At 40.6% G+C, this 26,007-nt stretch overlaps 3 protein-coding genes across 3 annotated transcripts in view; 1 reads left to right on the forward strand and 2 right to left on the reverse strand.

The window, feature by feature from the left end:
* col27a1b (collagen, type XXVII, alpha 1b) overlaps positions 1-13,740 on the forward strand; it is a 63,405-nt gene extending 49,665 nt beyond the window's left edge. The window contains exons 35-61 of the mRNA XM_030737281.1: positions 966-1,019; positions 1,215-1,268; positions 3,138-3,245; positions 3,342-3,395; positions 3,661-3,768; positions 3,868-3,921; positions 4,450-4,503; positions 5,437-5,493; positions 5,581-5,634; positions 5,734-5,787; positions 5,893-5,946; positions 6,068-6,121; positions 6,224-6,331; positions 6,419-6,526; positions 7,207-7,314; positions 7,428-7,481; positions 8,706-8,768; positions 8,930-8,983; positions 9,085-9,120; positions 9,623-9,640; positions 9,766-9,801; positions 10,387-10,413; positions 10,508-10,573; positions 10,750-10,918; positions 11,017-11,126; positions 12,048-12,266; positions 13,034-13,740. Coding sequence (XP_030593141.1) covers positions 966-1,019; positions 1,215-1,268; positions 3,138-3,245; positions 3,342-3,395; positions 3,661-3,768; positions 3,868-3,921; positions 4,450-4,503; positions 5,437-5,493; positions 5,581-5,634; positions 5,734-5,787; positions 5,893-5,946; positions 6,068-6,121; positions 6,224-6,331; positions 6,419-6,526; positions 7,207-7,314; positions 7,428-7,481; positions 8,706-8,768; positions 8,930-8,983; positions 9,085-9,120; positions 9,623-9,640; positions 9,766-9,801; positions 10,387-10,413; positions 10,508-10,573; positions 10,750-10,918; positions 11,017-11,126; positions 12,048-12,266; positions 13,034-13,180 — 2,082 coding nt within the window. The 3' untranslated portion in view covers positions 13,181-13,740. The remainder of the gene's footprint in view (positions 1-965; positions 1,020-1,214; positions 1,269-3,137; positions 3,246-3,341; positions 3,396-3,660; positions 3,769-3,867; positions 3,922-4,449; positions 4,504-5,436; positions 5,494-5,580; positions 5,635-5,733; positions 5,788-5,892; positions 5,947-6,067; positions 6,122-6,223; positions 6,332-6,418; positions 6,527-7,206; positions 7,315-7,427; positions 7,482-8,705; positions 8,769-8,929; positions 8,984-9,084; positions 9,121-9,622; positions 9,641-9,765; positions 9,802-10,386; positions 10,414-10,507; positions 10,574-10,749; positions 10,919-11,016; positions 11,127-12,047; positions 12,267-13,033) is intronic.
* Positions 13,741-14,542: 802 nt separating this feature from the next.
* Positions 14,543-20,893, reverse strand: LOC115785555 (3-oxoacyl-[acyl-carrier-protein] reductase FabG). The gene is made up of 8 exons (XM_030737282.1): positions 20,834-20,893; positions 20,559-20,729; positions 18,504-18,682; positions 15,813-15,906; positions 15,641-15,710; positions 15,511-15,547; positions 15,044-15,107; positions 14,543-14,902 (listed from the first exon to the last, which is right to left on the reverse strand). The coding sequence occupies exons 1-8, from the start codon at positions 20,855-20,857 to the stop codon at positions 14,744-14,746; spliced, it is 798 nt and encodes a 265-aa protein (XP_030593142.1). The 5' UTR covers positions 20,858-20,893; the 3' UTR covers positions 14,543-14,743.
* A 213-nt stretch (positions 20,894-21,106) lies between these two features.
* Positions 21,107-25,103, reverse strand: ppil3 (peptidylprolyl isomerase (cyclophilin)-like 3). The gene is made up of 6 exons (XM_030737283.1): positions 25,067-25,103; positions 24,774-24,848; positions 22,544-22,637; positions 22,390-22,457; positions 22,181-22,299; positions 21,107-22,010 (listed from the first exon to the last, which is right to left on the reverse strand). The coding sequence occupies exons 1-6, from the start codon at positions 25,067-25,069 to the stop codon at positions 21,884-21,886; spliced, it is 486 nt and encodes a 161-aa protein (XP_030593143.1). The 5' UTR covers positions 25,070-25,103; the 3' UTR covers positions 21,107-21,883.
* Between the last annotated feature and the right edge of the window lie 904 nt (positions 25,104-26,007).

A 26,007-nucleotide genomic window follows, 5' to 3' on the forward strand; every position in this document is an offset into this window, starting at 1 on the left:
GGGTTTCAAAAGTGTTCCTGAGCCCACGCAGCGCTTTGCGATACAAAATCGTGTCTGCTTTTATTTCAGTGCCGTCTGAGGCTGTGCGATGTCGGCTCGTCCCTCGTGCAGAGATTTCTGCTCATACTCTGAATATTTTAGTTATACTATGTACACTAATTCAGTTCAGTTTCATTAATACAGTGCCAATTCACAATAACAGTTGCTTTATATTGTAACATATATTGTCAAGAGAAAACCTCAATAATCAGATAATAACATCTGCAAATGCTCTGCAGCTTTAAGTGTGGAAAGATTCTTTTTAAATTGCTGAACTGAGACAGTAATTAGTTTCCTGTTTGTTCTTTACACATCAGATTTTTAAACATATTGCCAACATCAAACTCATTGTAAACATATAACTTTATATAAGAGAAAATAATTTTCCATTTTGTTTTCATTTACAGTTTACACAGAGTCTCAGTTTTTCTGAAAATAGCTTCATACAGAGCAGATACTAACAGAAAGGAAAGATGTGGCATTTTACAGCTTACACTTAGGGGGTTACACTCGTTAGGGCTTTCTCCTGCAGACTCGGTGACTGTGGGTAAGTCTGTGGCTGTATGCTGTGTGTGTGAAGGTGAAATCCACACGAATGCCAAGATTTAAGCTTTTCCATTAGAACGTTGCTCTGTAATGAGATGTGTGCTACTTATTTGACCCTTCAGTGGATTTAATGTTGATGCACAAAAATAGCCTACTGGATTTGGACTTATCGCCCAAGATGGGTTTGGACTTCTGACTGAAATGTAGTTGTTCAAAGGTGAACGCTAATGCCAAAGCTTTATGAATTACCGCGGCCGTGGTGTTCCTGTATGTTATTTTCACTCCCAGGATTCAGATCATAGCAGCCTCCATAGGAGACAGTACTCTCGGTATCAAACACACCAACAGTAGCTTAACAATCCCGCTCTCGTGTTTAACAGGGTGCCGTCGGTTTACCTGGCAACATCGGCGAACAAGGCTTGATTGGCGAGAGAGTGAGTTTCCCTTTTTTTTTTCTCTCTGTGCTGTCCTAATGATGATGATGACGACGATGCTCTGGATTTATTCTGTTTAAAAACTAAACATTAAAACTGGACGCATCATCTGCAACAGAAACTGTAACAGTTTGAGCGTGGAATCACGTCTGTCTTTGTCCAACTGAAACAAATGCACATATTTTTGTCTATCAGGGTGAGCCGGGCATCGATGGAGAAGCTGGGCAAAGTGGACCTGATGGTGCTAAGGCAAGTATGAAAGTATATACTGTCATCTAAAATTTGAGATATGCATTAACTGTTGTACAGCCATGAGTAAATATAGTTAAATAGTTGCTAATAACTTCAGCTCTGATTAATTTTATGGTGAAGCTGTCTGTGAACTCTGTGAACTTTCCTCTTTACTGTAGCAGCTTATTGTAATTAGACCAAGTCAAGTATTGTTTGTGAGCTAGTGGCCTTTGTTCAGCTGGAGCGCATTGTGTTGATGCTCAGTGAAAACGGATAGTGGGGCTATTTTAAGAGCTCTGCTGTCTGGCAGATATTGTGACAGGAAAAAAAGAAAAGCATAAAAAAGTGTGCCTGTTCAGCAAAGCCAAACTGTTGGAAGTGCGGCTGACAGACCCACAAAGCGCTTTTTTGCTTTGTCAGGGTGGTTAAATGTGAGCTCAGAACATCGAGGATTAGAAGAATCAACCTGAGATTCCTTTCAGCTTCCTGCTGTACGTGCTTCTGTTTACAGCGGCGTAAACGACTGTGAGAGGTTTCTGGCCACGCTGCAGCTACCAGAGGAGATTAGCAGCTTTGCTGTTGTTCGAGGAATGAAAAGAGAATGAAAATGAGTGCATCGTAGAATTAATATGGGAAACATGAACTTTAAATTCAGCAGAAAATCACAAGATCAAACCTTTGTAAACAAAGTCTGCTGAATTATGGGAGTAATTAGGATACTTTGACATGTTATGGACTGCAGTATATTTGTTTTCATGTAAATATTTTGCAGTCTTGTCTTACAAAAGGAAGCCAAACTGCTGGAAGTACAGTTGGCAGACCCACCTGCCAGTTTTGGTTTTGAGAAGATGGTAAAATATCCCTAACACTGCCAAATAAAGTTCCCTCTGGCACTGAATTTAATAAGAACCAAACAGCTTTTCTCTTTGGGAAGTTTTATAATGTTATTAGCTCATTTGGGTGAAGTACCAGTCATAATTTAATTAAGCACACACACAGTGAATGTGCTCCAAATTGTGCTCAAGGGTGAGGTCACATTTGTCGCTGTACGAGCGGTAACCGGATCGGTCTCGTCTTCGTGTCAGTCTGTAGTTGTTTCCTGTTTTATTTTGATAGTAGTTTGTTTCTGGAGTTTTGTATTTAGATTACTTCTCTTATCTAGTCTTTCATAATTAATTTCAGCTATGTTCCTATGTTATTAATTAATCTGCTCTGTTCTCTAAGGTCTGAGTCTGTTATCAGTTTTCAGTTCAGTCTTGCATTCGTACTCACTTGGGCTAATCAGTCGTTTTATTTCTTATTGGTTTACACGGAGAAGCTTCGCTTTGCCTTTTCCTAAAAAGTCCTGTCAGACTGCGAGACGGGAGGACTTTCTTAGAAGACGGCATTTCTGCTGTAAAAAGTTAGACCACCAAGAAATAATTTTAGTGAACAAAAAAAATAAAAAATCTGTCCTCCTGATAATTTCTGATGATGTAACATCAAGTTTACAGCCAAGCATTGTCCTAATTTCTTATGACACCTTAAAGCGCATGTCAAGTCAAAATGATGCTTTTTATATTTTGTCATCTTCAAAATATTTCCCATGCACTGCCTGGTTGGTCTGCTATATTAGTCATGCTTTTGTGTCATTGTGACTGAACTGCTGCAGCTCTGTTTACAAGCCTGAGCTGAGACTTTGGAAACTGCAGCTGGGTCAGAGTGCCTCGTTAAGACTCTTGTATGCAGTCGGCTGTACCGCTTTCCTTTTCTGTGCCCAGGCTTCTTTAAGTGATCACTTTTATCATTGTATTTATAACTCACAACCCTCCTCAGAATCAAACTCATTAGACTGGTACATACACTACAGGTAGGGTCTGAGCTTTTGTTGTGTTTCATTCTTTCCAGGGTGAAAAGGGGGATGCCGGTGCTGAGGGCACCACAGGAGACAGGGGTGAAGTTGGCCTGAAAGGAAAGGAAGGACCACCTGGACCTCCTGGGCTGGTGGGGGTTAGGGTGAGTGTCCTGGCAGCCAACTCCTGATTTCATTCAGTTCCACTAAAAAGACAGTTCCTTCAGTCCACTAAACCCTGTTCGATTTTCTGTTATCAGGGTCAGGAGGGTAAACCTGGCAAAATTGGGGAAAGAGGAAGGCCGGGAGAAAAGGTTTGTCTGTTCACTTGCTTGAAGCGAAACGCACCTTTCGCTTCAATCTTCAATCTTGAATATCTGTCAATTTACTTTCTTCCACTGGGAGTTAAAATGTTCTCTGCTGTAGTGGTAAGCAAACAGCGAGGTCGGTAACCTCCGTAACAGCAACACTGGAGGTGCTTGTCAAGTTTTAGTGTTAGGTGTTTGATTTTGTCAAACTAACTGTTCAGGGCTATTTGTATGCTCAGTGAATACCTGCTCATTGAATTACTTTCTCCAGGGGAGCAAGGGTCACCAAGGTCATCTGGGTGAGACCGGGCCAGCGGGCGAGCAGGGAGAGCCAGGATTTGTTGGGCAGAAGGGAGCAAGAGGAACTATCGGATCAGTGGTAAGTTCTTCACAGAAGGACTGAAGGACTTAATTAATGTGTGTCTATGATTTATATATTTATATGAGCTAAATACTGTGTGTATATGTATTTCTCCAGGGTGCTCCAGGGACAATGGGCCAACAAGGAGACCCAGGCCTATCAGGTTACCAGGTAAGCCTTTGTTTAATTCAAGCGTTTAATGGGATTAATACACGCACATTCCTGTCACAATGCATCGCACAGCTTGCACTTCGTTTGCTGGTTTTATTAAGGTAACAACTTGCACATACAAAACATCATCGGGTTATAACTCACTAGCCCATTAATCCCCTAGTTACACCCCTGCGGAGCACGTTTACAGCTGAGCAAATGGGAATCAGATTTGACTCTTAGTGTCAGCATGTGAATCTTAAAATTAAACAATTTGAACATTTTTAAGTCTCATTTTTGCATTTCTTATATAAAAGAGATGATATTAGTGATATTAATGCACTGCACCATTCTATGCACATAATAGATTGAGGGTGGGAAATGCCTTAGATTATTAACACACATAACCACAAAACCGTAAACAAAATTGAGGTGATGGCCGCTGACAGTGCTGGATGCTGTTGTGTGGTTCTGTGTCTCACAGACATGTCACATTGTGTGCTTACTGTCATGGAACGAGGTTGAGTCATAGGCTTTTTCTTGTCATAGGGTCACATGGGACCAGCAGGCCCGCTGGGACCTCCTGGGCCAGAAGGTGAAAAGGTATATTCCCACTCTTATTTGCTGTCAGTTGCTTTTTGTAACGAGCTCTACCTAACAATGTAGAACTATCATGTAGCACACTGGCTTTGAGTGCATGGTCAGGATTGTTTGTTTGCTTTTTTTTTTGGATACATTGGAACTTCAGTTGCGTCCCTAATTAGTGCTTCCTGTGTCTGTCTTGTTGTCCTTGCGATTTCCCCAAAGTCATCACTAATTTGATCAGTGATATGAACTAGGACACACCCAATTAACTCAGCGTATCAAGTGTATATAATTAGCCGAGCACCTGGACTCCTCTGCACATGATTTTGGCGATATTAGCCACATAATTTGTGTTTATGTGACAGGAGAGGCACACAGTATAACTCACTGCAGCAGAGTTTTAGTAAGATGCTAATTTGCATTTTTTTAGTCCCTTAGCACGAGCCATCTGGATGTGGATATTTGTCATTTTCCCTTTGCCAATATCCTAGGTATAATGGCAACGCTTGTGCTCTAATTAAATCAATATCATCCAATCACATGGATGGCTGCAAAATTTATGACCATCAGTAAAAAAAAAAAAAAAAAAAGAGTACTGCAGATAAATACAGATCTGTCACATTGTTTGTGTTTTTGTCCGTTTACTTGGCCCCTGGTCATCCCTAATTATACTTTTATTTTCCTTTCTGAGCTCTTCAATTATTTATTTCATTCGATACATGCGCGACACACACCTATTAAAATTATACACATGTCCATGGCTATTGCTTAATGAATCTCATAAAGACTCAGGAACAAATTGTGGGTAATGGTGCATGTAATGATTTGCCATTCATATAAAGAGAACGAGCCGTGTGTTACAAACAAAGCATGCGTTCATTTTGCACAGGCGACTGGATTTAAGGGAAATTCCACTGATTTTGGTTGTTTGTTTCCATCTTGCTCGTTTAGGGTGAACAGGGAGACGACAGCAAGTTTGAAGGTCTCCCAGGTCCTCAAGGTGACAGAGTGAGTTTCTTAGATGGAGCCGTTTTTTAGGTGCTGGTTATTTGTGCTCTTCTGGATTGTTTATTGTGTTTTCCAATCTTAACCCAGGGTCCTCCTGGAGGCAGAGGAGAGAGAGGAGACCCGGGCGACCCTGGACAAGGTGTACGTACAATTTCATAAAAATGTGACATGTTCCTCTTTTACCATTATATTTGGTGTAAATTGGTTTAAAGTTAAAGTGAAGAAAATAAAAATTTTCAGGGTCACACAGGTGTTGATGGAGCAAGAGGGGAACCTGGTGCACCTGGACTTCCTGTAAATATCCCTTTTCTGTCTTTTAAAAACTTTACTGTATGAACACGGTGTAATATTGTTACAAAAATCTGTGATCTTCAAATCAAACACTAATCATCATTTCAGGGAAATCCTGGGCCAAAGGGACAAGCAGGGCTGAAAGGATCCAAAGGTGATCAAGTAAGGACATAAATAGTTGCATGATTTGATGTTTGTGACAACCTTAATCTCTTCTTGCAATATTATTGGGCTGTCTTTGCTCCCATGTCTGAGCTGTGGAACATGAACGTTTATGTTCCAGGGTCAGAAAGGAAAATCACGGGCAGCAGGTGCATCTGGTATCAGAGGACCACCAGTGAGTTGGATACATTATTTTGATTTACACAATCAAACCAAACTTAAATCATGTTACATGTTTATAACTGAACATTAACATAAAGGTTTCTGATGGTCCAAGGGTCCTGAGGGTCCTACTGGCCCACGAGGAGTTGTGGGCAGGGAGGGACTTGAGGGTCCACCTGGTATTGATGGTCAGCCTGGCAAAGATGGAAGTAAAGGAGTCAAGGTGACGACACTGTCCGTGGTGCCTGTTTCAATGAATGAAAAGAAAATTGTCTCATAATATTGCTCATGAGTTGTCTTCTATATTTAGGGGGCACAAGGAGAAGATGGAGAAGTGGGCTTTCCTGGAAAACCTGGGCAGCAGGGTGAAAAGGGTGTGACGGGACTTCCTGGAAGTCAAGGATCCTTTGGTCCAAAGGTGCTGACGATGAAATGGTGGCGGACAGTTTGCTCACAAGGAACATGTTAACTTACAGACTGCAGCGCAGACAAGTTTATTGCTGATATTTCTTGTAATTGCCAGAAAGCTTTTAATCTGCTGTAAATGCCTCCCTCAGCAACATAATGGCGCCTTTATCTGTGGAGCCTTTTGTCATTTCAAAGGCTGAATGCAGCATAAAGTCTTTATACCATCTCTCAGAAGAACTATCCATTGCAGTAATTTGGGGGAAGTTTGTGTTGGAGAGTATCAATGAATTGGCACAGTCTTTGTTTGCATGTCCTTGCCAATATTATATAAAATATGCATGGTTATGATAAACAGAGGCTTTCCTTATGAGATCTGTAGCTCTGGGCAGTTTTCACCACGCTGGCCCACTCGGGGGCTTCAGGTTACATTCTGATTCGGTCATATCTGATAATCTAAACATAAACAAGTCGAGTTTGTTATGAGGTGAACTGCAGCGTGGTTCTCCTTCATCTAACTGATGCTGTCTACGTGATCAGAGGCCACACTAAATGCAGTTAGCAGTGCCTTTTCACGGAAAACACAAAGACTGTGAAGCAGGTGCTCGCTGAACTATAGTGGCTTCTGCATTTTTGTTTAAGTGTGTACAGAGGTGGTGACATGCATGTGAATATGATGCATTTGTTCTACAGGGTGAGAAGGGTCTGCCAGGCCAAACCAGTCCAGCAGGGAAGAAAGGCTCGATTGGCGGGATGGGATTATTAGGAAAACGAGGAGATCCAGGAGTTAAAGGGCAACCAGTGAGGGCTGATTTTTTTTTTTTCTCCCCTATAATTCAGATTCCTTCATAGGACAACATTCTTTTGCTCAGTAATAAAAACAACCATACTTTCCTTTCTTTCTTACTTATTAGGGGGATACTGGTGAACAAGGATTTCCAGGGGTGTTGGGTCTCTTTGGACCAAAGGTAAGCTTCTACACATTTTCCATTCACAACCAAAGTGATGACCTAATCTGGAGAAAGTTTTTAACCTTTAGAATAGGCTTATTAAAGAAATTTCTGGGTTTAACTCACCTTAAGGCTAAAAAAAAAAAAAACTTTGGCAAAGTTTAAAAGTCTTAAATTGTCAAGAGGTACATAATATTATATTATTTTTGGAAAGATTAGACATGCAAGCTTCTTCGGTATTACTGTAACATGCCTCGGGATGACATCTGCTGCACCATAAGTTTTACTTACAGCACTGCTGCACTATAGATCATCACAGGCTTTATTGGAGTCTGAGTCTTTAAAACCCTGAGAGTTGATGATTTTCCTGCAGTGGGAGTTACACAGGAGTGTCGAGCACATGAGCTTTGTGTTGGTGCTCAGTAAAGTTTATAATGGGCGTTCTCACTCAGAGGAAATGGGCATGAATAATTAAAGCATACAAGTACTGTGAACTGATTAGCTTTAAATTCCAGACAGCTGATCAAAAAAAAAGGTTTTTAAAGAAACTGTGATTTCTAACTTTTTGAAACTATTTACATATTTGATGAATAACTATTTATTCATTTAAAAGCTGACTGACTGCTGTAGTGCTCTTAGTTCTGTGATGCTAAGGCCTTGAAACTAATCTAAGATAAAAAAATAAATAAATAACCGTAAGTTCTCACATTTTCTAAAGCTATTTGATTTTCTTTTTTAATGAGATAATCTGGTAAAATAAAGTGCAGTATTGATTGTATTAATAGTATAAAATGACTGTTATAATAGTATATGTTTAAATTTAATACAGTATGGGGCTTTGACACAGGCGGTCTTAGACCTGCTTCCTAATGAACTGCAGCTGAAGATATTTGTTCAGCAGCTTTGATGATGTTGGTTCCCACTTTATGATAAGTCATGAATTAGGGACAGCTACAGAGTTGCTCTTATTATATGTCTCTCAGGTCTAATTGGAGTTCATATGGAGGATGTGTGCTTAGTTGATCCATTGTAATATAATGCCTGCACAGCCACAACACATTGAAGGGCACACGGGTGTCTGCACAGAACTCAGGAAGAAATTGTCATCACTGGGACTCAGGCAGTTTAACACCAGCACAGAGCTGTTTGAACATATTAACACCAGACAACGTCAGGACAATGAGATTGTTTGGTTTAGCCAAAGAAAAACAAATACTCTTGTTTTTTCTTGTTTGTTTTTAGGGATACCCGGGAGACGTTGGACCAGCAGGGATACAGGGCCCAAAAGGACCGCGTGGATTGATGGTAAGATGAAGATTAACGGTAGTTGGGTAACTCAATGAGGTATTTCAGCCGATGCCTGTGCACTGAACTCTCACAAACTGCACACTTGGCATGAAAAATAAGTACTGCTTCATCAGATGCTCCATCATCCATCCTCAGTTACTTATGCTTCTGCTTTCCAGGGTATGGAGGGTGCTTTGGGCCCCGTTGGCATCATTGGCCCCAGCGGTCATCCTGTATGTACCTCGTATGTCATCCCATGTGCCAAGTTTTATGTGACTTCTCCCTGCTTTTTGGCAGTGATGGAGTGATCCTTTGTCTTCTTTCTCTCCATCAGGGACCCCAGGGTGACAAAGGAAGTCGGGGGGAGACGGTGCGTGGCGCTGTTTTGATGAATCCTTTTCTGTCTTTACTGTGAGCACAGAATAGGATACTTAGTATGGAGACAGCACACCGCTCAGCCTCCTTTGCCCTCAGGACTTTTCATTTCCTATTGTGTTCCACTGTTTGTTGTTACACTCACAGTGACACTTAGCTGCTGTGGAAATCCTGTCAGGGTGATAAATGTTGGCTGCTTGCTCCTCTCAAGCTTTTTAAGAGGTTTGTTGAGCGCTCATACACAGGCATAATTCACAACCTCACTCTTAAAACGCCAACATTCATGTATGAGTTTGCTGTGTGGAAATAGGATTTTGCTTGTGTGGAAATAAGATTTCTGAGTGTAGGCTTGCAAAGAAGCAAGAGGGCAATTCAAAATACAGTAGATAAAGACTGCCTGTTGAATTGGTAACACTAAGATGCCATTACACTGTGCGAAACAAAATAATATCTTGTCTGCACATGCATTGATTTTATTTCTTCCATCTCTCCAACAGGGGATGCAGGGACCAAGAGTGAGTAATTAATCACCTCTGTAGCTTTTTTCATTATTTTTTTTTTTTGCATAGACCTTAATCATCTTTTATAAAAGCCAAGTTATAAATATTTTGTAGCCTAACGTGTTGATGGAACTTTTCAGGGCTCGCCCGGTCCTCGCGGACCACCTGGACCACCTGTGAGTTCTTCTTTTTCTATATTTTAAAAAGGCATATTTTCATTTTTAATGCAATCTGGGCGTGATTTAAGTGGTTTTGTGTGTGTGTGTGGTTTTTTTTTTGGGGGGGGGGGGGGGGGGTAACCAGGGAAAATGATGTTTAGTTGAGATGGATGAAGTGTAGCTGAACTGTTGCGTGGTTTAGTGTGAGAACACATTTAGACTAAAATAATTTGAAGACTAAAAACTCATTTGTACATCTACACTTTAAACTCTGAACATACGGTGCTATTTTGAGGATAATCTAACTAGTTACACCTGCTTTTTCCCCCCACTGTGATCTAATACAAATAGCTTTTAGCTAGCGGCTTTTCTTTTCTGCATTTGATATGCTTTATTTCCTTCACTTTTCACGCCTCATTTCCTCTGCATTCATGATTGTGTCTTATCTGCACATTGGGAGAAAATTAAACACCACCACCGACAGCGTAGATCAGGATTTAGAGAAATGTTTCATGAACACCGATGCACAGAATGGCTGTTGTTACATAAATGCAGATTTTAAAAAAGCTGTAATATTACAGGTTATTTTCTGTTGGTTTGTAGGGCCGTCCCAGTTCTACCCTTTCACTTGTAAGTGTGCTTCACTTGTTTTGTTTTTTTGTTAAGTTGGATTTTTCTGGGATTAATCACATTACCTTCATGCCATGCTGTCTTTTTTTCACAGAGAAATGAAGCTCTTGGTGCTGCTTTTCAAGTCATCATTGATTCCCACGCTGCCCTGAGACAAGAGGTTTGTATTGATGGAAACTATGCAGCTAAACTTAATGAGGTCGCTGCAGTAGCACAGAATACTGACTGTCATAGTCTTAAAAGAATAGCTACAAATTTGCCAACTGTTAATAATGAAATTGTAATTTTATAAATACAAATTTCAAAACTTCAAGCAAATATTTATGTGCAAATCAGAATTATCAGAACATGGACCTGCCCATGTTAGACCAGGGCACGGAGATATTTAAGACGCTGCAGCATCTCAGCACTCTGATCCAGAGTCTTAAGAAGCCGCTGGGAACCCGCGACAATCCTGCCCGAATCTGCAGAGACCTCCACAACTGTGAGCAGAAGCTGTATGACGGTGAGGAAATATTTAAACAGGACCATCATTTCTATGCACATATGGTCTCTGGTTATGTAATTACAGTTGTTCTCCTGTTGTTTGCTTCATGTTGAAAGGTACTTACTGGATTGATCCGAACCTCGGATGCGCAGCTGACACCATTGAGGTGACGTGCAACTTCACTGGTGGAGGACAAACTTGCCTGAAGCCTCTCACAGTTTCCAAGGTTAGGATATCTATTTTTACCGATTTCCCTCAGCTAGATAAAACATGCAGTAAAATGTAAATACATGTCACTTAGATACAGACAAGATTGCTTTGCATCTTATGCAGATGGCGGGTAAATATCAAATCCATGATTGCTGGTGAAAAATGTTCTCTCATGTTGGCTTCAGAAGGATTTCCAAAGGAGTAGAGCAGCTTGGAGTTTAAGATGGGCTATGTGTGTGCATAATGTCACTTATGCAATAAATAAAGGAGCACAGCTGTTCGATTTCTTGCTCTCTACAATAAACTCGAGCACTATTTGGAGAGATCACAGTAGTAGTGAATCTTAAGGCGTCCCATTTGGTCTTCAGACTTGGCCAAGTCATCATCAAACACACACCGAGTCAATCCTCAGACTGAAAATACCCTTTATCCATTGATTCCTTTGTCATTTCAGCTTGAAGATATTGCAACAAAATATCAAAAGGCACGTAATAACACAAATGTGGACGGATCCATTTCCTTCATAAACTCTACAATAACAGAGATAGGCAGTCACAATTAAGGCACAATGTGTGATCCAGATGTACCTCATTCAGATTCACAGCAGAGCTGCAGTCTGTTATCAACATCCAAACAGATTGTGCTCAAGTCTGCTCGTTAGAAACAGTAACAATTGGTTATTTTTAATTGTAGATTCACAAGAAGCCTTTGTTAAGGACTGCTATCGTTTAGCTCAGTTTAACTGCTTTTGTGAATATACTATAATAAATTTACTTAAGAATTTGTGGTCAGAAAAGTACATGATATAAGATGAAGCCAATACATTTGGTACACATTACATGAGTTATTCATAACACCATGTATTCAGATTCTGAACAGTTGACCTTCTCACTACAAAAAGTTTAAATATCTTGACAAAAATGGACTTTCTTTATAGTTGGACACCGGGGTAGATCGCATCCAGATGAACTTCATCCACCTTTTGAGCACTGAGGCTGTGCAGCACATCATCATTCACTGCCTCAACGTGTCTGTGTGGGCAGCAGGACCCTCCCTGCAACGTTCATCCACAGCTGTAAGCTTCACGGCTTGGACCGGGGAGAAGATCCGAGCAGGAGGCCTCCTGGAGCCGCTCATACCCAGGGATGACTGCTGGGTATGTGTTCTTACCATTCTTCAGTCGTAATTGTATTATTTTAATTAATGAAAGCCATTTTGATTTTTAAATCTGTACACAGCAAGAAATGTGAAGTTTTTTTTGTTTGTTTTAATATGATGCAAATTAAAGACTTTATGATGAAGTGCAGAAACTTTTAACAAAGTTCCCTCAAAAACATAATTTGGTGTTTTCACAGTTTTGTGCACCGATTAACCAAATAAGATGAAGTTAATTTAACGTAGACACTGGTTGGCCAGGGTTTTTTCCTTTTTTTGGGGGGGTTTTGTCTTTAAATCTTCACGCTTCACAAAGCTAATCACCTTTTTGCCGTCGCTCCACTCTTCAGTACTCGACCTAATATAATGGAGGTTAGTGGAATTTGGCTTGATGTGCCTGCAGCATCAAAAAGGAAAAAGCATTAGCCTTCTTTCCATAAACGCTGTCCCGGTTACTTTGGATAATCCACAAAGCTCTTTGTCAGTAGTTTCTGGAAGGAGTATTGCTTTGGTAAAAAGTCATTCCAATTAAAATTGTTCCCAGTGACGTGTGAGGATTATCTAGAACAGGTCGCTTTTCTTTTTCAGTACTTTGACGGGCACAGTTAAATTCCATTTACCTCTTTTGCACTGGTTTTATGGGCAGAAATGTCCTGAAATCATAAAATTGTGTCAATATTAAAATGCCACTAGAAGAGAGGCAGAACTGACTCTTCCATGTTATTCTGTCATTATATCACATAACAACTGTGCATCTGTGACTTTCAGATCAAGGATGGGCGCTGGCATCAGACCCATTTTATCTTCCAGAGCCAGGATCCAAACCTACTCCCCATAGTGGATGTGTACAACCTCCCAACCACAGGGCCCGGGGCACACTATCACCTCGAGGTTGGACCTGTGTGCTTCTTATAAGGAAATGTGGAGCGCTCCTCAAAGGAATGACGGCATGGAAGATTTTGGACGGGGGGAGAGTAGCAAAAAAAAAAAAAAACCCCAATTTTTTTTTTTCCCTCACAAAATATGCTTGGACTGCACAAACAGGAGGGGCGCCAGATAACGGAGGCCCGTTGGAATTGCAGAGATAAGACTTCTGGCACTAATCAGCCTATGGAATACAATAAGCTCCTTTTCTTTTTTTTTTTAAGACTTGTTTGTGTGATACAAGACCTGGATGCCCCTTTTGGAAGGAAGTATTATGAACGTCTGTCATCTCTCAGACCACGCTGTATCATAGTTTCTTCACGGTCTGATGCTCAAGTTTGCAAAAACTTGTATGGAAATACAAAACAGCCAAGTCTGCAAATTCAGTAACTCTTACTTTTAATGTTAAGTATTATTTATACATGTATATGTACTGTATATTGTAATATAAAGTGCAATTAATGTTATTGTTACACAGCAATTAAGGATACACAGTATCAATGCCATATCACTCATTCAGGTATAGTGTGCCTCAGACACACACACACACACACACACACACACACACACACACACACACACACACAGCGTCTCCAGGTAAGTCTTTTTGAGCCTCAATGAACTGTCCAGCGCTACGAGACACCACATTTATACGGACATCGTCACACAAATAACTGCTGTGCGGTACTTTCCATATTAAGGTGGAGCAAAGACTTCTCGTGTGGACTGAAAGAAAGCGTCAAGATGCTACCTCGTTCTGTGCCTCTCGTCCCACAGCAAACAAGTGGTCACCTGATATAACCTGGGATGACACGGAGGAGACGCCTGGTGCTGCCGCAGACAGTCGTACGATAAACTCTCAGCGAAGCGACGTCTGCGCTTTTAAAGGGAAGACTGCTACATATACATACAGGCCAAATTTCTTAAATTATATTTTCAAGGTATTACCGTTTTCAATATTCTGGCAAAATATTTTATGTTTGTTTTGTCAAAATCTATAGTTACACTACATTTATTATCAAAGGATTCTATTTAAAGTCTATTTAAATTCTGATCGGTTTCCGGTTCCAAACAAAGCACCACAGTCACGTTTTCAGGATGTTTTTTGTCATTTGGAGCTTTAAACGTTCTCACTGAAATATGCAATAATGATGATGGTTGGTCCAATCAAACAACTCAGAGGTTTTTTTTCTTTTCTTTTCTACACTATACAACACTTACCTACCACGGTACATGAGCTAACAGTGTTTGGTCTGTACAGACATTGAAGTCTAACACCTTATTGGTTAATCAATAAAATGTCTCAAACCTTTGTTGGTAGGCAGCAAGTTTTTCATCAAAGAAATAAATGCATTTAAACTGCCTACCTGTGACACTGCAGTCTCCTATTTATTTCACGTGTGGAAATTTGATGTCATGCCAGGCGCTACCATTGTAAAGATGAAGAAAAATCATTGAACCTTACTGCAGCCCTATGCAATACAAAAAACACAGGCAAACCAAGTGTTTAAAAGTATTATATTAGCACAGTGTTGCATCGTAACATACACGGTCTTATCTTGGGCACATGGCGTGACGACCACCATCAATGGGCAGGTTGACTCCAGTAATGAAGCTGGCAGCGTCAGAAGCCAGGAAAGCAATGCTGTGGGCCACTTCTTCCACCTCACCTGGTCGACCGAGGGCGTGGGTCTGCTTACACTTATCAAGAAACTGGTGGTGAGAAGATACAAAGAAGAAGACAAATGTAATGTTACATTTTTGGTTAAGTTGCTGGCTGACAATTAAGATAACCTCGTGTTACAGTCGAGTCGCATAACCAAGATGTATTCAGCTGAATAAATTAAATATTACCTGGACATACTGCTCCTCATTTAGTCCTGCTCTCTTGTGGACGTCTGTGATGATCACACCAGGGCTGAACAGATAAAACCAGAAATGCTCAATTAATTTTAGTGATTTTTTTTTTGGGACAATCAGAACACATGCATTAACCTACCAAGACCCCGCATCCTCATATGGGGACATTAGATTTCGGCTCTGCAGCATGTCATACTTGCTCAGTAGTGTTTTATACTTTATGCCATGTTGACTTTGTTGTGTTATGCTGTAAAATAAATCTACTGTCCCCATTTTTTAAACTAAAGTATGTAACAACCATGTAACAAACTTCAGGTTTGAACAGGAAGCTTAGTTTATATACATATCAAGTCCACATACATCTGCACTACATGTTTGAAAAACTGCTCGAAAGAAAAGTGAGGAATGAATGTGATCTTAAACGTGAACCGATGCAACAATACAAGACTTATTGCACTTACCAGACAGAGTTCACTCTAACCTGCTTGCATGCCAGCTCTGAAATAAAACAGCAGTTATATGATATTCCATTCTTAGGTTCCAATGCAAACTTTTACATTTATGTCCACATGAGGAGAAAAACCAACTCACCAAGTGCTATACAACGTGTAAACTGGTCAATAGCAGCCTTGGACATGCAATAGGCCAACACACCAGGAAACTACAGAGAGAAAAATCACTTCTTAAACATGCTTTATAACACATAGCTTCATATATAAAGTTGGTGCTGTTCAAATATTGTGTCTACATGCAGAGTACCCACTGATCTCTGTCCGTTCACACTGGATACATTGACGATGGAGCCTTTGGTCTTGATCAGGTGCGGTACACAAAGTTGGGTCAGGTGGTATACAGATCTGTGACATATGAACTAAAATTACTTGAAATATCTTTGCATATTAAATATGAAGTTATGACTTAGTGTAACCACCAATCACCAGCTGGCAAAGGGCGGTTAACATCCTAACATCTGCAAATGGATTTACCAGTCGTAACCGCAGCATTCCACCAACACCCACGTTAATCAGGATACATTTCATCTAAATGGCTGATTATTATTATTACCTGTATTTTACCAGGAAGTATTTTTGCTGGAATGTTCTTGCAGAAATCATTTATAAAAAAACAGAAAATAAACTGGGTCCCTCAAGGGAACCCTGTGGGACACCTTCGGTAAGATAGTCTATGTAGAAGGCCGTGAATCTGATTGAGTTCGATTTTTTCCACCAGCAAGTTATGATCCACTGAGTCAAATGTCTTAGACAGATCCACAAATAAAGCAATGCAATGCTGTGTCCTGTCCATGGCACATAAAAATCATTTATCACAGCTGTGGCAGTATTAATGGTGCTGTGCTCAGTTCTAAAACTAGACTGAAAGTCACTTAGAATATTATTAGCAGATAAAAAGTGCTTTAACTGCAGATTTACCTGAGATTCAGGGATTTTAGCCAGAACTGAAAGTTTAGATATTGGACGATAATTGTTCAACATGGATGGATCTCTGCCTTTAAGTAGTGGGAGAACATAGGCAGCTTTCCACATTTTAGGTATGGAGCTGGACCGAAGACTCAGATTAAAAAGGGAGTAAGTGATTGGCTCTGCAATAATATGCAATGAGATCTTTAAGAGATAAGGATCAAGATTATCGGGACCTCCAGACTTTTTGTCATCAATATCTTTCATAGCTTTACAAACTTGAGCAAGTGAAATAGGCTTAAATTCAAACAAATCTATATTTCTGATAAATGATTCTGCTGATATAATTATTAGAGCCGTAGAGAATTCAGGCCAGTATTTTTGTTTGTATTTACATAAATATATGTATCAAGCCGCATTTAAGTATTTTGGTATAATTTTTAATTCGTATCACTTTGTGTTTGATCTTGATTGTTTAAATTGTAATTTGGGATGTTGTGCTCCATTGGTTTGTCCTGCTGCTATGAATCTGTTTTTGTTGTCGTAAAATGTGGGTTTTGTTGTGAAGGGGAGGGTGTAGTGAAGCCAACCCAGGCAGAACGGGGAGTTTAGCTAGTAAGCAGGATGTGGAGCAACAGTTTTCTGACCGTCGCCGGCAGTTTAACAGTTTAACCAGGACGCCGACAGGAGACATCGCATTGTAAAGTTACCAGGTCGGTGTGGAATAAATAACCTCTTTTTTGCCTTTACGTCCATCTCATTTTTGATCACTGAAAAGGAATTGTAAGCTGCCTCCTAAGAGCACAAGTTGGAAACTACATCCTGCAGAAGCGGCAATAGATGTTTGAAGATTGCCGTCACAATAATGCTCATGTGGATAATGATAGTGTGAAATCTGTATTTGCGCAGCACTGGTTTTCTTGTAAACTACAATTATGTTTGAATATTAACTTCTTTTTACAGCACAAATGGAGTTAATGCAGGAATAAATGGGTCCTACATTAGAAGGACTGGCCATGTGAACTATACGCACTAATCAAGCATGACCTTATGACCACCTGCCTAAGATTGTGTTGGTCCCACTTGTGCTGACAAAACAGCCCTGACACATCAAGGCCTGGACTCCACTAGACCCCTGAAGGTGTGCTGTGATATCTGCACCAAGATGTTAGCAACAGACCCTTTAAGTCAGGGGTGGCCAACTCCAGGCCTCGAGAGCCGGTGTCCTGCAGGTTTTAGATGTGTCCCTGATCCAACACACCTGAATCAAATGGTTGTATTACATCCTCAGTATGCAGTCAAGTTCTCCAGATTTCTGCTAATGACTTCTATATGTGATTCAGGTGTGTTGGACCAGGAACACATCTAAAACCTGCAGGACACCAGCTCTCGAGGCCTGGAGTTGGCCACCCCTGCTTTAAGTCCTGTAAGTTGTGAGGTGGAGCCTCCATGGATCGGACCTGTTTGTCCAGCACATCCCAGTGATGCTTGATTGGATTGAGAACTGTGGAATTTGGAGGCCAAGTCAGCACCTCAAACTTGCTTTTGTACTCCTCTACTGTTAATGAACCATTTCTGCTTTGTGGCAGAATGCATTATCCTGCTGAAAGAGGCCACAGCCATCAGGGAATATTGTTCCCATGAAAGGGTTTACAAGGTCTGCAACAATGCTTTGGTAGGTGGTGCATGTTTAAGTAACATCCACATGGATGGCAGGAACTAAGGAGCATTGTACTGCTTCTGCCAGCTAGTCTAATGCCCTTTAGTGCATCCTGGTGCCAGGTGTTCCCCAGGTAAGGACACACATGTACCCGACCATCCACGTGATGCAAAAGAAAGCGTGATTCATCAGACCAGGCCATCTTCTTCCACTGCTCCATGGTCCAGGGCCTCTACTCTGTCTTAAATACATTTATTTTATGCATGTGATACAATATTTTTCCCAATTTTACATCCAACCAGTCCTTTAACCAACCACTGTGTGTCTGTGTGCCATTGATACTAACACATCTTCATCACAAAGACAGGCCTCCTACCTCACGTTGACGTTCATAACCTTGTCATACTGAGCCAGATCTGTTGTCTCGATACTGCCCATTGCCAGGATGCCAGCACTGTTGACCAGCACATCCAGCCGGCCAAAGTGAGCGACAGTTTGCTCCACCGTCTTTTTCACGATCTCCTCATCAGTCAGGTCTCCAGGAACAAGCAGGGGCTGCATGCACACACACACCTCTCATTAAGAATTGGCTTTAAAATTATTTATAGAGCTGTCAAAATGTATACCTTCAACATTGAACAAATTCTTCACCAGTCATAAAAACAGCCTCTTTACACTCACCAGCCACTTTGTTAGTTCGCCTGTTCAACTGCCCGTTAATGGAAATATCTCATCAGCCATCTAATGGCACCGACTTAATGCAATTTGGCATGCAGACATGGTCAAGATGACCTGCTGAAGTTCAAACCGAGGATCAGAATGGGGAAGAAAGGTGACTTACACACACACACACACACACACACACACACACACACACACACACACACACACACACACACACACACACACACACACACACACACATCCATCCCTTTATAACCACAGTACCTATCTGACTGACAGAGGTTTCTCTGTGAATATGGGCAAATATTCTTCTTCTGTAGCCTCTCTTTCCTGTGGTGTGCCACAAGGATCTATTTTTGGGAAGTATAACCTGTAATTTAATTGCTTTGCTGATGACATTCAGATTTATTTTCCTATGAAATCGAATGAGATTGTTGGCTAAAGTGAAGCCCTATCTTTCTTATAATGACTTTGAAGGAGTCATACATACTCTTATCATGTCATTACTGGATTATTGTAATTCTTTTGTGTGTAGGTTTTCCACGTTCATCTCTTCGTCGGCTTCAACTGGTCCAAAATGCTGCTGCTCGACTTTTACCAGGGACGAGGAAGCGTGAGCATATTACTCCAGTTTTAGCTTCACTTCATTGGCTTTCTGTCAATTTTAGGATCAATTTTAAGATTTTATTGATTGGTTTTAAGATTTTAAACGGGCTGGCCTCTCTGTATTTGTGTGATCTTATTCATGTTCATACTCCTGTCAGAGCATTGAGGTCTGCCAATCAGATGGTCCTAAAAATTCCAAGAACTACACTTCAAAATAGAGGTGACCGAGCTTTTTCAGTTATTGTGCTGAGCCTCTGGAACGCCTTACCATCTCATATTAGAACTGCTCGGACTGTTTCTACATTTAAGTCTTTGCTCAAGACACATTTCTACTCTCTGGCTTTTAATTCGAGCTAATCTTGACATCTTGTATTTATTAAGTTATATTTTGTCTGTATTTTTGTTTATTGTTTTTTCTTTTATGTATGGCATTTATTTTATTTTTTTGGATGCCTGTGAAGCACTTTGGTCCACTCTGGTTGTTTCAATGTGCTATATAAAAGAAACTGACACTGACACAGTGTACCCATTGTCTGAGGGCTGCTTCCAGCAGGATAACACATGATGTCATAAAGCTCAAACTGGTTTCTTGAACATGACAATAAGTTCACAGTACTCAATAAAGCACCTTTGGGATGTGGTTTAATGAGAGATTCACATCCTGGAAGAGCAGCTGACAAATCTGCAGCAACTGTGTGATCCCATCATGCCAATATGGACCCAAATCTCTGGAAAATATTCCCTTCATGTTTTTACATCTATGCCATGAATCAAGGCAGTTCTGCAGGCAAAAAAGGGGTCTAACCAGGTACTAGTAAGGTGTACCCAACAAAGTGTCCAGTAAGTGCATCTCCAGTACATGTTTGGTTTTGTAAATCTGATGTAGTTACAATAATAATTACTTAATTTTAACAGGTTCTGCTCAGTAAATTTACCCCAAATTTAACGGTAAGCTCTTAGCCTGACAGGAGATCACACCAGCCTCCATTAATGGATAAAAACGAGTAGAATATTCTTATTACAGCCCCGTATTCCAACTCATGCTCATAAATAACTACATTATGGTACCGTGTGCAGACATCTACAGTTCCTAATCTAAGTCATGATGTATGAAGTTCATAAAGCAAACCACGCTGCGTACCTCAGCGGCTCCACACTCTGTGCACTGTTTGGCTACTTTGTTGAGGTTTTCCACGTCGCGGCCGTTCAGAGCCAGGAGAGCTCCGAGTTTAGCGAACAGGACGCTCGTACCTGCTCCGATCCCCGAGCTGGCACCAGTTATCAGCGTCACTTTCCCCTTCAGAGAAGACACCTACAATACACAGCAAAAACCTCCAAATCTTTCTCCGAGGTAAGAACAAGCCGTAATTTAGTTCAATTATGACAAAAGGCAATAATGAAGAACTGCAAACTTACTTTAAATGCATCACCTGTGGCCATGACTCCTGGGAGGTTTAGTGTGGCACAATTTGTCCACTACTGATGGCGTAATATGACGTAATCTCGGCACCGACTTATTTGTAGTTCAAAGTAGTTCATAGGACTACAACATATGAAGTGGACGTTTGCGAAAATACTACTTCATGCAAAAGATCTAAAAAACGTATATTTATTAAAAAAGTTTTATTTAGTACACAACATTGGCAATTTCTTTATACAGCATGCTAATAAAATAAAATGAATGTAGCATTGTTGTACAAAAAAAATGTTTTCTTTTTGGACTAAACTGCAAATGAATGGAGAGGAATCAGCAAATGAATTATGCTTCATTTCAAAGCCTTTTTCAAAATGGGTTTAAAGCACAGACAGAATAAAACATGAACAGAGCTGTAAGGTCAGAGGTGAAGCCAATTTCAAGTGCCTTAAACCTGCATTCTTTCTAATGGCCAGCAGGAGGCGACTCTTACGGCTGGAAAAGGACAGGTCTCCTGCTATGTGACCTCAGTCAACACTTTCCTGATAGCTTCATGGGTTCAGCCGCATAGTTTTACATCATCGTAGTAAAATATGATGTTCAATTTGTAAAATACAACTAAGAATTATGCTGGGTATTTCCACTGGCTTATTAGTCATGTCAGTGATGGGTGTGGCTCCTCAGTTTCACCATCAGTTCCACCTCTAACTTGTGACATTCGGTTTCAAAACACAACTTTGAAACACTGAGCTGGAGCCTTGAGAGCGAGACTTCACCAACCAAAGGGTGACATCACAACAGCTGTGTCCATATTTGCAATAGTCTATGGTTTAAAAGGAACAGAATACCCCCCCCCATTTTTTTTAATTTTGACATGAAGCTTCAAAATCAGGAACTACACCCTATCAAATATTACAGTTTAACTCAAAGTCACTTTAAAATGCAGATTTTAAAAATAAAAGAATTTTGGTAAGAAAATTTGAAGTCGGTTTCCTGCCCACCGCTACTGTCTGGGTACGCTCCGATTTCTAGCATCTCAAAGTGAATATCTGCTATCCAGCAAAAGGGTTAGCATGAATGGTCACGTCCTTTATCCGGGTTTCAGTCAGCGGTCGGAACGTCTTTTCATTCACAGGCAGCTTCTCCAGCTCATCCAGTGTTTCCAAGCCATCGATGATCCTAAATGTTTGAGAGTAACATGTCAGCTAATGATTCCATGTCACCTGAAGTCACAGTGACACATATTAGGTTTACCAGAAAACAGGATACATCCTTTAGATTCCAATCTCTCTCTAACATCACTTCACGTAATCATAAACCTGTTTTTCTGACTTGTATAAAACGCTTACTTTCCAAAGACTGTGTACTTCATGTCCAGATGAGGCTGTTTGGCATAGGTAAAGAAAAACTGAGAGCCATTCGTGTTGGGGCCGTTGTTTGCCATGGAAACCACTCCTCTTACATTATGCTGAAATCGGAAGAACACAAAAACATTCCCGTCACAGAACCCTCGAGTAAAACCAACGAACTCAAACCAGCTGCTATAGGATTTACTCACTTTTAGGTGTTCACTGAACTCATCTTCAAATTTACGCCCCCATATGCTTGTTCCTCCTTTACCTGTGCCTGGAGTTTTAATGAAAAGAAAGATGCAATGAGCAGGAAAGTGAGCATATTTCTTTTTGACACTTCAGGTAACAACAGTCTCGCACCTGTAGGATCTCCAGTCTGAACCATGAAGCCTTTTATATTTCGGTGAAAGACGCAGCCATTGTAGAATCCGCTGGCACACAAAGCAAGAAAGTTCTGTAAAATAATAATAATACTTATAATAATACAGCAGCACCATTTAATACAAATTCTTCTGTCATGTTTTTAGTTACCATCTTCCAAATGCTTCTAAAACAGAATCTACCATCCTCATCCTCCTTAAGCCTCGGCTATCTTCATCTACCTGACACAAAACTGACTCCAGATTGTAAAGAGCTGTCAGAGGCGACCACATCACATCTATTTCAGCCTCACTGCGGGCAGAATATTTTAGAACTGGTTTTGAAATTGACTTTTAAGGTCTCTGATGTCTTGTGACACGCTGGAATGCATTTCTGAACCAGGTGCACACAAAGACGACTTCTATCAGCTGCAATGGAAAATGTGCCCGAGGAAATCAGGTCAGTAACCTCTTCAAAATGTCTTAAGTCATATTTGTAATGTGGGGCCTTCCCTGATTTTGTTCAACTTTAATGTCTCACTATATAATAGTTTTTTTTTTCCAGATATTTTAGAATAGAATAGAATGCCTTTATTGTCATTATACAGGATGTACAATGAGATTGGATTGGATTGGATTGGATTGGAGATTGGATTTACATTTTATTTTGTACTTACTTTTAAAAAAAAATCTATAAATATTATGATTATCATCTTTTTTTATTCACATTTACGCCAACAGCCAATTAATAATCACCTATTAACCTAACTCCACGCATGTCTTTGGACTGCGGGAGAAAGCTGGAGCACCCACACAAACATGCGGAGAACATACAAACTCCACACAGAAAGGTGCCAGACTGGATTTGAATCTAGGACCATCTGTAAGTCTGCTCACTTCAAAACAAATGAAGAGTCTCTAATTTTTATGGGAGTTTCATTTTAATGGAGAGAGGCAGAATATCAGCCAAAAATAAAATAAAACACACATTACATAAAAGTTATAAATTGATCTGTGTGTCACTCAGTGAAATAAGTATTCAATCCCCTACAACTCAGCCAGAATTCTGGCCCTCACAGACTGGCTGGGTGCCACATCACAATCAATCAAAATACTCCTGATCTCAACTCGTTATGTGTATAAAGCACACCGGTCTACAGAATCAATTTCTTCCATTCCAACCTCTCCACCACCATGGGCACGACCAAAGAGGTGTCAGAGGACATCAGGGACAAGATCCCAGATGTACACAAGGCTGGAATGGGATACAAGACCATCATCACACGCTTGGTGAGAAGGTGACAACTTATTTGGAAATGGAAGAAATATAAAATGACAATAAATTGCCCTCGGTCTGCAGCTCCATGCAATAGCTTGTCTAATGGAGTGAGGATGATCAGGAGAAAGGTGGTGGATCAGGCCCAAAGTACACAGGAATGGACTGGTTCTCATACTTTACTTCAGCACTCAAAGTGCTTATACAACAATTCATACAAACACTTTTTTCCTACATCTAAGTGATTTATAGCTAACATTCGGACCCCGAACTTCAGTGGTTCCGTATCTTGCCCAAGGATACTCTGACTCATGGACTAGAGCAGCCAGGGATCGAACCACCAACCTTCTAATTAGTAGACGACCTGTCCTTTAGAAAATCTGTGGAGGGAGCTGAAGCTCTGAGTTGCCAAACAGCAGCCAAGAAACTTAAAGGATTTAGAGAGTTTCTGTATAGAGGAATGCACTAAAATCCCACCTGAGATGTGTGCAAACCTGGTGACCAAATACAAGAACGGTCTTACCGCTGTACTCACCAACAGTGGGTTTCTCCACTTGCTAAGTCATGTTTTGCTTGGGGATCAAATAATTTCTTCACTCAGTGGCACGCAAATCAATTTGTAACTTTCAGGTTGTGTTTTTTCGGTCGATATTATATCTATTAAAATGAAACTACCATAAAAATTAGATACATTAGAGTGCAATAATTTCAAAAACAGTCACATCTCAGTTATTGGTCATATCTTGAGGTAAAGTTCTCTTCGTTTCCTACATAAAGAGACTTCAACTAAAACGGGCCTTTTAATTATTTTAATAAGCTGAACACTGCGTACATTAACGCATAGGTGGCAAGCTTCAAGTCACAGTAAAGCTCCGTTTTCATACAGCTTGGAGAGGAGCTCAAATGTGAAGTTTGGTTACTGCTGTCGTCGTTTAAATGCAGTATAAAACTTTACCTCACATGCCTTCGGTGTGCGCTCGCAGAACAGTTCAATTTTAATTTCTCCTAGATCTGTGTGAAGAGTAACAGCCTGAAAAATAGACGATAACAACAAAAACATTAAGTACAGGAAATTCTCCCGAACTTCAACTTCAACTTCAAAATCCACACTAGCTTAGCCTATTATAGCAAAGAACCACATCATTACACGTCTGCTGGACTCGTAGCCAGATTAGCTACACTAAAACGTAATATTAGTTCATTTGTTTTTGACTGAAAGCGGCTGGAAATGTCTACAATGAAACTCACCATTTCAAATGTTGAGTCTGAGACCAAGTGCGTCGAAGAAACGTGTCCGTGTGGGGATGGGTACCCAGCGTTGAATAGTTCCGCAATGAATTTGCAGCCATTAAAAAAAAGCGCTCTCTCTTTCTCTCTATATATATATCGAAATGAAAATTACTCTTGCATTTATTACTGTGTTTCAGGTCATTAAAATGACCCTTTACAGCCCGATGGTTGAGTGTGGTTGACTTACTATATTGTGGCCAAGTAAACAGGTGACAAACTAAAGGAGAAAAATTAACCCCTGACCCCATCACTGAGGGGAAGGGCGTTTCGCTGGCATGGTTTGGGCTCACTTGCCCAGTTACTGGAAATGGTCTTTGCAAAAAAAAAACTTTACTGAGTGATCACCTTCAACCTGTGATAAACATTTTGTAAAGATGGGAGTGGTATCTTCCTGGACGACAATGGCTCTGTCCATGAGGGCACAAAGTGTCATTGTTCATCATTAATGGCTCAGTCACCCTAGAGCAAAAATAGGGCAGCCACGTCCTTGCGACTAGGAAAAATCTGTGGTTGCCTTGTAATTGCATTGAATTGTCACAGACCTGGCCCCCACCTGACAAGATAGCAAGTTCATTGCATGTTGTCACAGTAGTTTTGGTCAGTTTTTCTTGTGCAACTGTAGTATGAAATGGGTCTTTGCAGCCACTATCAGTCCAGTTGTACACCTATGGGAGATTTTGTACTGGTATAGTTTGGACAGTGCCAGTGGCACCATACTGTGGTGGTTTACAGTATGGTGAAAGGATACTGGTTCAAGTCCAGCTGGAGGCACAAATTCCCGCTGGGGTTGTGTCACAAAGGGCATCTGGACAGTGCCCTCCACCACCATCACAGAAAGCCCACAGGAGGAAATGCCGGCTGAAAGAACGGTGTTTTTGCACTGAAGCTGTTCTGGTGGC

Source organism: Archocentrus centrarchus, chromosome 9, assembly GCF_007364275.1.
Source record: "Archocentrus centrarchus isolate MPI-CPG fArcCen1 chromosome 9, fArcCen1, whole genome shotgun sequence".
Taxonomy (NCBI): Eukaryota; Metazoa; Chordata; class Actinopteri; order Cichliformes; family Cichlidae; genus Archocentrus; species Archocentrus centrarchus.